At 50.3% G+C, this 12,361-nt stretch overlaps 1 protein-coding gene across 12 annotated transcripts in view; it reads left to right on the forward strand.

Annotated features, from left to right (window-relative positions):
- Nucleotides 1-12,361, forward strand: part of PCNT (pericentrin) — a 104,758-nt gene that overhangs the window by 37,512 nt on the left and 54,885 nt on the right. For all 12 annotated transcript variants that reach the window (XM_061423983.1, XM_061424002.1, XM_061424048.1 and 9 more), the window contains 6 exons: nt 2,215-2,361; nt 7,487-7,638; nt 8,804-8,964; nt 9,052-9,290; nt 10,917-11,079; nt 11,272-11,484. In XM_061423983.1, coding sequence (XP_061279967.1) covers nt 2,215-2,361; nt 7,487-7,638; nt 8,804-8,964; nt 9,052-9,290; nt 10,917-11,079; nt 11,272-11,484 — 1,075 coding nt within the window. The remainder of the gene's footprint in view (nt 1-2,214; nt 2,362-7,486; nt 7,639-8,803; nt 8,965-9,051; nt 9,291-10,916; nt 11,080-11,271; nt 11,485-12,361) is intronic.

Raw genomic sequence — 12,361 nt, forward strand, 5'->3', positions numbered from 1 at the left:
CTTGGTGGCTCAGATGGTAAAGAAGAATCTGCCTGCAATACGGGAGACCTGGATTTGATCCCTAGGTCAGGAAGATCCCCTGGAGAAGGGAACGGCTACCCACTCCAGAATCCTGGCCTGGAGAAGTCCATGGACAGAGAAACCTGTCAGGCTGCAGTCTGTGGGGTCTCAGAGAGTCGGACACGACCGAGCGACTACCACTCTCACTTCCTGATGAGGAGTGAGCTGGCTGTAGTCCTGTTGAGGAGTCCTTTTGTTGGGCTGCTCCTCTTGATGCTTTCAGTACTTTCTTTATCTTTCAACAGTTTGATTATGATGTGTCCAGGTATGGCTCTCTGAGCTTATCCTGCTTGGAGTTCATTGAGCTTCTTCTGTGTATAAATTAATATTTTTTCATCACATTTGCAAAGGTTTTGGCCACGTTATCTTCAGTGTTTGTTCTGCTCCGTTCCTTTTGTCCTCTCCTCCAGGATTCTCATTATGTCTTTGTTGGTCTCTGTGGGTGTGCCAGATGCCTTTGAGCCTACTTCTTTTTTTTTTTTCTCCTTATTTTTGTTCCCCAGACTGAATAATCTGAGTAATAATTTGACCAATCTTCATGTTGGCTGATTCCTCTACCCACTTGAATCTGCTGTTGAATGCCTCCAGTGAAACTTTCAGTCATTGTACTTCTAAGCTTCAAAATGTCTGTTGGTTTCATTTTATAATTTTATCTCTCTACTGTGGGGCTCTGGTCCCGGTGGCCCTTTAGTGCTCTGGAAGGCAGTTTACATCTCTGCCTGAGCTTTCACTTCAAGTTTTTTGATCACCCTCTTATTAGCTCCGGTTGTTGTTACTGCCTCAGGCTGCTGAGATGTTGAACAGTGGTTGCTAATTGTTTTTGACAAATGGCTTGGGAATAGGATTGTTGAGGAGAACTCTGCTTCAGATCAGATAAAAACCAGCTTTGAGAATGGAGCTTTTCAATGAGCTGGCCAGACAGGTCAGTTAGTGACAGTTGGTGTTGCTGCTTTGGTGGAGCTGCAAACCCATTCTGTCCCTCCTCCTTCCCTCATGACTGCTGGGCTGAATTTTCTTCTAAAAAAAAAAAAAATTGGGGGGGAGGGTGGCAGGATCTTAGTTTCCTGATCAGAGATTGAACCTTGGGTCACATTCAAGCCCAAAGTTGTGAGAGTACTGAGTCTTAACCCCTGGACCACCAGAGATGCCCTGGGCTGCATTTTCAAGGAGATCCCAAAGATTGGAGTGATGCGGTTAGGACAGGTTCAACCACCCGAAGTGTCCTGTTCTTTTACGATTTGGGGGCTGCTCTTGGCCTTCCTTGCTGTGTGCACGTGTCCTCTAGTTGTGGCGCGCCGGCTTCTCACTGTCACGGCTTCTCCGTTGCAGAGCACAGGCTCTGAGGTGCGTGGGCGCAGGAGTTGTGGCGTGCGGACTTGAGTAGTTGCAGGATGCGGGTTCAGTGGTTGCAGCATGCGGGCTTTAGTAATTACAGCCTGGGGGCTCAGGAGTTGTGGCACACAGGCTTAGTTGCCCCTCAGCATGTAGAATCTTCCCAGACCAGGAACTGAATCCTTGTCCCTTGTGTTGGCAGGCAGATTCTCAACCACTGCACCACCAGAAAAGTCCCAGAGTTTCTTGTTCTGTGGTGACTCAGCCTTTGTTTTTAATGACACTTTAATTTCCTGAGCTCTGAAGAAGCTGATTTTTGACAGTTTTTGCCAGTGTTCTCAGTTGTAGAGGAGTGATGTTTTGGAGGTCCCTATTCAGCCATTCTGAAAGTACTACCTCTGTAGTTTAAAAAAAAAGAAAGCTTATTTCATTAATATATTCTTACTAATCAGATGAGCATTATTAAAAAATATGTATTATTTAAGAAGAAACAGAGTTTATCTTTTAAAATGAGAGGAAGTTAGGTTTCTAAATATATTAGATCTTAATGGTCATGATACCCTGATGACGGAAATTTCTTAATGTGACTGTTAAAGGTAGCAGGCTGGTTTGTTTTTTATTTTATATTCTCTGTGATAAGCACATTTGAATGCATGTTCACTGAGGGTAGTGGCCTAGGTCTTTTGGATCATTTCTCTTGATGCAGAGTACGGAATCAATGAGTATTTGTTTGAATTAAATTCTAGTGAGCAGGAGAGAAATAGAGCTAGGATAATTTTATAACTTAATGGCATTTTTTGTTAATAGTATACTTTTGTACAGGGTGAATTTGGAAGTGAAAGGAAAGCTGCTTTGCATGAAAAAGAGGAGATACATAAACTTGACCATGAGAAGGCACATTCTCTTTACGAAAAAGAGAAAGAATCTTTGTCTCTGCAGCTACAGGAGAAGAATAATCAAATTCTTCAGGTATGTGGAATGTATCTTTTCTTTGTTAATACTTTTTTGTGTATGGTAAAAATATGCTTAACATAATATTTACCATTTCAATCATTTTAAGTGTACAGTTTAGTGGCCTTAACCACATTCAGAATATTGTGCAACTGTGGCCACTGTCCATTTCCAAAACCTGTTCATCATCCCAAGTAGAGATTCTGTGTTTGTTAAAAGTAAGTCCCATCCCCCTCCCTCCAGCCCTGGTACCCACTGTTGTACCTTCTGCCTCTGTGATTACTCTAGGGATCTCATTTCAGAGGAATCATACAACGTATGTTGTTTTGTGTCTGACTTATGTCACTTAGCATCATGCCTTCAAGGTCTATCCACATAGTGTGTGTATCAACGTTGGTGGCTTTTTATGGCTAAATAATATTGTTCCCTTGTATGCAGACACCATATTTTGTCTATCTGTTCATCTGTTGATGGGTGTCTGTTAGTGGTCATCTCTTCCTTTTGGCTGTTGGGCATAATGGTGCTGTGAACACTGGGGCACGAGCTTTTGTTTCAGTCCCTGCTTTTGATATTTTTTTGTGTATATCTAGGAACAGTTGATGAGTCACATAATTCTGTGTTTAACTTTTGAGGAACTGCTGAACCGTTTTCCACAGCGGCTGTGGCATTGTGCATTTCTGCCAGCAGTGCACGAGAGTTTCAGTTTTTCTACATTCTTGTCAATGCTTGTTTTCATTTTTTTAAATAATAGCCATCATAACAGATGTGAGGTGATATCTTGTTTTTATTTGCATTTCCCTAATGACTAATGATGTTGGACATCTTTTCATAGCCATTTTTATCAGTTCAGGTAGGTCCTTGATTCTTTTTTTTCTTTTGAAGTATAGTTAATTTGGGGCTTCCCTGGTGTCTTAGATGATAAAGAATCTGCCTGCAATGCAGATTGTTAATTATAAAATAATTAATTTACAATGTTGTGTTAGTTTCAAATGTATAGCAAAGTGATTCAGTTATACACACGCACACACACACAAATGTATATACTTTTTCAGATTCTTCACCTTTTAGATTATTACAAGATATCGAGTAGAGTTCCCTGTGCTACACAGTAGGTCCTTGTTGGTTACCTGTGTACACAGTGGTGTGTATATGTTAATCCCAACTCCTAATGTATCTCCAAATCTGTGAGTCTGTTTCTGTCTTGTAATGAAAGTCTTCATCACCCAGTTATGTCTGACTCTCTGTGACCCCCCAGACTGTAGCCTGACTGGCTTCTCTGTCCATGGGATTCGCCAGGCAAGAATACTGGAGTGGGGTGCCATGGCACCCCACTCCAGTATTCTTGCCTGGCGAATCCCATGGACGGAGGAGCCTGGTAGGCTGCAGTCCATGGGGTCCCTAAGAGTTGGACATGACTGAGTGACTTCACTTTCACTTTCCACTTTCATGCATTGGAGAAGGAAATGGCAACCCACTCCAATGTTCTTGCCTGGAGAATCCCAGGGACAGAGAAGCCTGGTAGGCTGCAGTCCATGGGGTCCCTAAGAGTCGTACATGACTGAGTGACTTCACTTTCACTTTCCACTTTCATGCATTGGAGAAGGAAATGGCAACCCACTCCAATGTTCTTGCCTGGAGAATCCCATGGACAGAGAAGCCTGGTAGGCTGCAGTCCGTGGGGTCGCACAGAGTCGGACACGACTGAAGCGACTTGGCGGCGGCGGTGGCAGCCATTTCCTTCTCCAGGGAATCTTCTCGACCCAGGGATTGAACCTGGGTTTCCCACATTGCAGATAGACTCTTTACTGACTGAGTCACCAGGGAAGCATCTATCTTATAAATACATTTGTTTGTATCATTTTTTTAGATTCCACATGTAAGTAATAGCATATGGTATTTGTCTTTCTCTGTCTGACTTATTTTACTTAGAATGATAATCTCTAGGTACATTCATGTTGTTGCAAATGGCATTAGTTAATTTTATTTTATGACTGAGGGCCTTGAGAATTTTGAACTGGATTTTTTTCCCATTATTATTATTGAAAATGTGGATGTGTACAGCGATTGTCCCACTGTGCGATCTTTCAGAGTCATAATAGTACTGATTTCTTTGACTTTATCATCATCCAAGTCACTGGATTTGAACTTTTTCACACCTTGGAGGCAGTGTACCACACACTGCACTAAGCACATTAAAAGCTGAATTTTCTCATTTCTGTGCAGTTATCTCCCTCTCAGGACCCTGAGGTCCAGGAGAGGCCCTGTTAATTTGGTAAAAGTCCCTGGACTGCCGAGTGGTGGAGCCGGGCCTTCGACTGTGAACCCTGCACACAGTGTGTCTGACTTAATTTAGCACCAATGATACAAAAATTACCCACAGCGAGATTCAGGGTATCAGTCGCAGGTCAAGGGCATGTTTCAGCTGCAGACACTCCACCCCCCACCCCAGTGCTGGGAGCCCAGCCCTGAGGAGGAGGAGGTGTGGGGGGTTGCCGCCAAGCATGGAGGGCCCCAGGACTTAGACGAAGGGGGAAGTCTCAGGAAGAAAGAGCCTTTCAAAGCATTTCTTGAGCTGGTTCCTCAGTGTACCAGGCATTTCTGCTGATACATTATATGCATTCTTAAAAAAAACTTCTCATTCTGTAAAAAATACTAAACATGGCTCATGGGCAAAATAGGGTTAGAGATTACATCATTCACAACCTCTGCAATTTTATAACTCAAGGACCAAAAACAGTAACAATCCTAACAAAAGTACTAGTACAGTCTAAAAAGAAATATTAAATTCTGAATTAAGAGAGAAATTGTGAAATACATATAGTGATCTGCCTTTACAAAGCGGGGTAGGAGCTTGATGGGCGGGGCGTGGTGGGGGGCGAAGACCGAGCCGCCCCAGGAGGGGCGGCCCGCCAGGCCCGCGCCCGCGCTCCTGTCACCGCACATCTTCACCGGGAGCCCTCTTACTGTGTAACATTTGCCAGTTCTGTGGCAGCAGAATGGTGTCTCATGGTCTTAGTTTACTGATAAGGTTGAGTGTCTGTTACCAGGCTTGTGGTCTACTTGTTTCCCTTTCTATGAAACACCTTTTTGTATTTTTGGCCATTTTTTCTATTTGAAACAATTGTTTGTCCTTTTCTTAAATGATTTAGGGAAGTTTTTTTGTACTTCTGTATTCTGATTTGTGAGTTCCCCCCCCCCCTTTTGTCATCTTTGGATGAATGAATGTTCTTGATTGCTGAATTTACTACTTTTCTTCCCTTCAGGGTTATGCTTTTTGTGCCTTGCTGAAGAAATCTTGAGGCTATTTTATAATTCGTCTTTTTATTCCACCTGGGAGGAGATGAGGAAGGGAGTTGAGTTTTTCCTGTGGAGACTGACCTGAAACCTGTGTGCCGTGTCCTCGCCCTGCCTGTGGTCCAGTGGATGGGGGCCAGCAAGCCCGTGCATGTGGGCAGCCCCTGGCTTCCCTCCTAGTCTCCTCTGGTCAGGCTGGGTGCCCAGTGCAGATGCCGTGAAGGTCTAGGGGCCGCACATGGGGGAGCCCATCTGTGCCAGCCCTTCTGTTCAGTCAGTCTCCTGCTGCGGCTGGCTGAAACGCACCGACCTCTACGTGCCTTTAGGGACAAGGGCATCCGTGCAACACAGGCATTCTGAGATTCTGGAATATCTCTTTCTATTTGATTTTGTTAATTTCTGCCACTGAATTTTATAGTTTTCTCCTAGAAGTCTTGCGTATCTTTTGTTAAGGTTAATGCTTATTGAATACACACAATCTCTGACTTGCAATCGTTTGACTTAGGAATTTTTTACCTCACGATGGCGTGAAAGCGATACGTGTTCAATGGAAACCGTACTTAGAATTTTGAATTTGGGTTTTCATCTTTTCCGGGGCTAGTTCTGTGCAGTCCAGCACTCTCCTGTGATGCTAGACAGGGCAGCCATAGCCCCCCATCAGCCACATGGTCACAAAGGTGAATGACCGACGCGCTGACAGCCATTCTGGACCAAGAAACCGCTCTGCTTTTCCCTTTCAAAAGATTGCTGTTAATTAAGGAAAACCGGACATCTCAAGTTAAGGAACTTTGTGCTTGTCTATGTGTGGGAAGATGCAGAGTGCGGGCTCACCGAAGCTAGTCCTGTGATCTGCACCTCATCTCCCGGGGCCACTGCCGGTGCTTTCCCATCCTGAGTCCCTTCAGGGCTCACCGTTAGGGCAGCTGTGGCTGGGTGGCTGCAACATGCTTTGTTCACTGACATGGCAGCGAGATTTTCCATTGGCAAGTGTGGTAAATGCATTTTGACTTGTGATGTTCACAGTTTACCGTGGGTTTGTTGTTGTGGTTTAGTCGCTAAGCTGTGTCTGACTCTACAGCCCCATGGACTGTAGCCCACCAAGCTTCTCTGTCCGTGGAATTTCCCAGGCAAGAATGCTGGAGTGGGTTGCCATTTCCTCCCCCAGGGGATCTTCCTGACGCAGGAGTCAAACCTGTGTCTTGTGCATTTTAAGGCAGGTTCTTCACCACTGAGCCACGACGGGTGTAACCCCATCGTAAGTGGAGGAGGAGCTGATGGAAATGCTGAGGAGGAAGGGGACCAGCAGAGAGAAGGTCTGCTGTCCGTGGGCTCAGTGCCTGCACCTGGCTGCAGCCACAGCCGCATCGCCCCAGGCTGCCCGCCTCCGGCATGCTGGCACCGGGCCGCGCTGGCCTCAGGCTGTGCAGGCGCACGTGCCACGTGCAGCAGCGCAGCTCCCTTCAGTGTCTGTTTTGTCCATTTGGTCATTGTTTGCCATCTTAAAACTTGCCATTCTTTGTCCATGTATTCCCTTTTCTTTATTTTTCCTGTGACCCACGTGTCCTAGTCCATCCTGACCAGGGACATGGTTATAAGAGCTGCACTTATTCCTAAGTTCCCTCCATGTGCAGTATTGAAACTGTTTACTATTTGTTTTGTCTTCTTCAGTTAATTGGTTTCAAAATCACACCCTCTTTGTCCTCAGACCTGCGTTTTGTGTACCTGATGGGCCCCATGCTGGCATCCCCTCAACCCACAGAGCTGCTCTTAGATGAAGAAAGTTCCTTACAGAAACTTATTTTTAACTAAATTGTTCTAACTGAGGCTTTTGACAATTTTTCTTCAACAGCTGAAAGACCAGATTTTATCCTTAAATCGAGAGGTAGAGGAGCGCCATTCCGAACTGGAGAAACTTCAGGAGAGGCGGGAACGGGAGAACCAGGAGGGCACCGCTCTCATAGCGATGCTCAAGTCCGACGTCGACCTGTCCCATGGCGAGAGGTCAGTGGCCGCCCCTGCCTCATGGCTGGAGTGCATGTTGGTTGGCATCTGCAGATGGGATCCTGTGCCTCATGGTTCTCCCGTCCAGGGAGGTCTTAAACCGCAAGATAGGCGCTGAGTTGTCACCCGCATACCCTCACCTCGCTTTGCCAGCCCTTCACGTGTTGCCAGTTTACAGGATGTGATGCTGCACTGTAGGCACTGATGGCCCCATCCCACCCGACGCCAGGCAGTCTTGGCTCTGCTTCTCGTGTGTGTCTGGAGTGGGCCAGGGGCCGCTCAGTTACGTTTGTCTCTGTCTGTCAGGCCACTGCCTCAGCATTGCCCAGGAGATGCAGCTTTCAGGCTGGCCTCTCTGTGCCTCTTTGTGTGTCCCTCAGCCTGACCCTGCTGGTATCTTATGGTCCTGCTGCTCTGGGGTCCCTGCCGCCCCCAGACCCTCCTCCTCAGGGCTGCGGTGCTGCCGTGCACACAGCCCTGAGGGTCAGAGGAGAGCAGGTGGGGCGGCGGGGCTGCTGTGCCGGTGCGCCTCACATGGGCTTGATCTCTCGTTCATCTATCGTTTCATCGTCTCCGTGAGGACCTTGCCCGCTGTTTGCAGCTGACTTGTGGTTGGGTGAGGGGGCTGCAGGTGGGATGTTACAGGTCTGGGTAGTCAGCTTCCTGTGAAGCTGTGAGTCGTGAACAGGTGGGGGAACAATCCCTGATGTCTCGGGGCCCCTGAGGCCACACCCTAGGCAGGGTCCCCATGCCCCTGACAGTCCGGGGGCTGTAGCTCAGAGACCGGATTCCACCCTAAGAGAACCAGACACCCTGAACTCCATGGTTCTTGTGGCCCCAGTGAAAGCTGGGGAGCCTGCCTTCCCACGCTTATGGGTCATGGGTTAGGGCTGACTTCTAACTTCTGAACAGGTGTCTCCTGAGAGCCAGCAGGACTGCGCCACAGTGATGGGCTGGGCTTACACAGTCACATTGGGGGCAGAATGGGGAGCGGCTGAGAGGGAGGTTCTGGGAGAAGCCCCTGTGCTACTTGGGGCACCTACCCAGAGCTGGCAAGCTGGACGTGGCCTCCAGAAGAGTGCCTTGATCACAATCACGCTGCTTGCGTGTGGGTCAGGCTGGACTGGTCTCGGCTGACGCTACCCTGTGCCCCCCACCTCCCCAGGAGAGCTCTCCAGGATACCCTGAGGCGGCTGCTGGGTCTGTTTGGGGAGACGCTCCAGACTGCAATTGCCTTGAAGAGCCGCATTGGTGAGCGTGTGGGGCTTTGCCTGGAGGACAGGAGCCCGCCCACCACACAGCCGGGGGGCCAGAGCCCCCCTACAGGTGAGCCTTGACAGCCCTGCACCGAGGCCCCAGCCCAGCTCCCTGTGGGTGTCTTGCAGCACAGCCCTTGTATGTATTCGCTTGCAGACCCTGCGCTGGACGACATGTGGGCGGGGCTCGATGTGGCCTCCCTGGAGCCAGACGGCACGGTGGCGGAGTGTGCAGAGACATCATCGGTGGCTGAGATCAGCAGTCACGTGTGTGAGAGCTTCTTCCTGAGCCCAGAGCGCACGCTGGACTGTGAGCAGCCTGTCAGGAGGGTCTTCCAGAGCCTGGGCCTGGCGGTGGATGGCCTCCTGGAGATGGTCCTGGACTCGGCCAGGCAGGTAAGAAGACACGGGCTTCAGCTCCCCCTGCAGAGAAGGGTGCTAGGCGGAGTGAGGGATGGCAGAGCTGTCCGACCCCAGGGGCCTGCACCGACCCCAGGGGCCTGCAGGCGCTGTGCTGTCAGCATTCTGTTCTCCAGCAGATGTGCAGGTGGGTGTCGTCCTAACCCTGTTACTGGCAGCCACATTCAACCACGTGCTTTCCTCAAACAGAAGTCTTCTCTGAGCCGAAATCCTTGAGGAAGTAGGCTTGCTATGAATGAAAAGACAACCTTGGTGCACTTAGTTTAGACCCTGTGTGTTCAGCCTCTTGCTGTACCTCACATGCTAGTTTAATTCCAAATGGGATAAAATTTTGTTTCAAGATTATTACTGAACATTGGGATGTTTTTGTTAACCTTTTAGAATGTTTCAGACAATTAACAAAACATGGAAAACAATAGAGACCCTTTTCCCAAAGTTGCCCTGTTAAAAAACAAGCATTTTCAAGTGAAATGTCACTGTTGACATCTCAGGAACATGGACATGTGGATGCAGGCAGAACAGCAGTGTCAACCTCGGATGTGTCTCCTCTGGCTTTGTCCCGTCTTCTCTAAGAAACCAGACAGAGTGGGGCAGCGTCTGGTGATAAGTAGCCAGGTGCTTTTGACTATCCCCATGTGCGAGCATCTCCCGGGAGGGCAACCGGTGTGCAGTTCTGACCTGGCCCATGGCCCTACATCCAAGCATGCGGGCAGTCTGTGGGGGCCTTGCTCGCACCTCAGAAATCTTGCCCTCTCACTGTCTGCTCTGCAGAGGGCACATAGGCATATCAGGAGAAGCAGCGTGGGCTTGGGGAGGTGGGTGGGCCGTGGGGAGGTGGGAGCTGGCAGGGGGCAGTGACTGGAGGGGAGGATGGACCCCTGATGAGGTTGGGGTCAGTGGGGCTGCCCAAGGGCCATTGGCTGCAGGAAGGGGCAGCGGTGGCTGAGCACTTGGACAGGGGCCCTCAGCAGGGCATGAGAACTGGCAGCTTTGGGGGCTGTTTTCAAGGAAAAGCTGACAGGTTTCCTTAGAGGCTGGGTCTGGAAGGGTCGGAGTTGGTGATATACAGGAGGAGACTGGGCAGCCCAGGCCAGGTGCTGAGCTGTCTGCAAGGACAGCTGCGGGTAGGCGTTTTGATTTAGATCCTCAGCCTGGATATGCCTACCAGGGTAGCTTGGGAGGAAAGGGAGGCTGGGGTCCCAGCAGGCAGGGTGTTGTGGGCGAGGGCCTCCATGGTGGCCATGCTGGGAGGAGGGGATGTCACAGGCCATGCAGATGTGTCAGGTCCCCTGCTTACTGTGGTGACGGCCCGGGAGCCTTCCTGTCCTCCACCTGTGGTTACCAGGTGGCCCGTCCCTGCTTGTGTGCCAGGCTCCCTGTCCATGTTCCATGCAGCACCCTTGGGGCTGACGGTCACAAACGGTGTGTTCGTGCAGCGTTGTCTGTGTTTGCATGTGTGGAACTTTCGTCTATTGAAAACTTGTTGCTTCGTTAGTAACTGACATAATATCGGGCATCAGAATCGTTGTTCCTCATGTGATGTTTACCATTTCACCAAAATCCTACACGAGGAGAGCTTCTACTTTCCAATGTGTTTCACAGCTGGAGGAAGCGCGTCAGATCCATTCTCGTTTTGAGAAGGAATTCAGCTGTAAGAATGAGGAGACAGCACAGGTGGTGAGGAAGCACCAGGAGCTGCTGGAGCAGCTGGAGGCAGAGAGCAAGGCCAAGGCCCAGCTGGCACTGGAGCTGCACAAAGCAGAGGGTGAGCGCGGTCCTGAGGGTGTTAGCAGCAGAGCCCCAGGAGGAAAGAGGCTGGGCTGAGAGGCTCCAGTGCCCTTCCTAGGGGTGTGGGGAGGGGAGCACCTCAGGGCAGGTGGCCCTGTAGGTCCCTGTGCGAACGGGGCACTCAGCCTGCCTGCCCCCGTCCCCACCCCCACCCCCGCGTGGTTTGCAGGCATCATCGAGGGCTTCAAGGAGGAGAAAGCCGGCCTGCAGGAGGCGCTGGGCCAGAAGGAGGCAAGCGAGCGGGGCCTGGTGGGCGAGCTGGAGGGCCTGAGGCAGCAGCTGCAGCGGGCGGCGCGGCGGCAGGCAGAGCTGCGGGAGGAGAACGCTGCGCTGTGCAGCCAGACGGAGGCCCTGGCTGCGGATGCCCGAGAGAGGGAGGCTGGTGAGGAGGCGGGCACAGCCCGGAGCAGGGGGCTTTTCATGCTGCGTGAGGGTGGGGGGCTGCTCTCGGAGGAAGGGCTGCCAACCGACTCTGGGGCCAGGTCACCTGGCCAGGAGGTCGCCCGCCTGTGTGCAATCGTGCATCCACGTCCTCGGAGCTGAAAGTGCTTATTTGGGATCAGAGGATTGAAGTTTGGAGCACACAGATTCGGGTCTCGAGAGGGAATAGTGACAGGTGGGGCTTTAAGGGTGAGGAAGGCGGTTTGCCTGCAGAGCCTGTTCAGTGGGGCTGGGGGCAGGAGCCAGTCTGGGCTGATCCCTGACCCTGAGCACTGAGGCTGTCATGGGGGAAAGGCGCGAGTCCTTGCTGAGTCCTGGGATCTCTGCATTTGCCCCAGTCTGAAGTCCACTGCCTCCTTGGTGGGGACGTGTGTGAAGCCCACTCCTGGAGACCCCAGCTCCATGTTGGAGCCCCCGACTTGGAGAGTCCTGTTTATTTCACATTTCACAAGATAAACGGCTACCTAAAAATTTCATTTAAAGTTACCTGGTTGTTCAGTGGCTAAGACCCTGCACTCCCAATGCAGGGGGCCCAGGTTCGATCTCTGGTCAGGGAACTAGGTCCCACATGCCACAACTAAGACCTGATGCAGTCAAGTAAATAAATGTTAACAAATAAAATTACCAGAAAAGTGACTAACGTTAACCTTAGGTAGGAAGACATACAGTTTGCAGTGTTTTGTGGTCGCCTTCAGGGAGATGCCATCTATCCTGTGTATTTGTCTTTGTTGTCTTTAAAAGTCAGCACCGAAGCCCCTGGGAGCTGGGACCTGCTGCCACATGGGGGCTGGCAGTGGCCTTAGTCCATCCAGAGGCCG

This window comes from Bos javanicus, chromosome 1 (genome assembly GCF_032452875.1).
Source record: "Bos javanicus breed banteng chromosome 1, ARS-OSU_banteng_1.0, whole genome shotgun sequence".
In the NCBI taxonomy this organism is placed as follows: domain Eukaryota; kingdom Metazoa; phylum Chordata; class Mammalia; order Artiodactyla; family Bovidae; genus Bos; species Bos javanicus.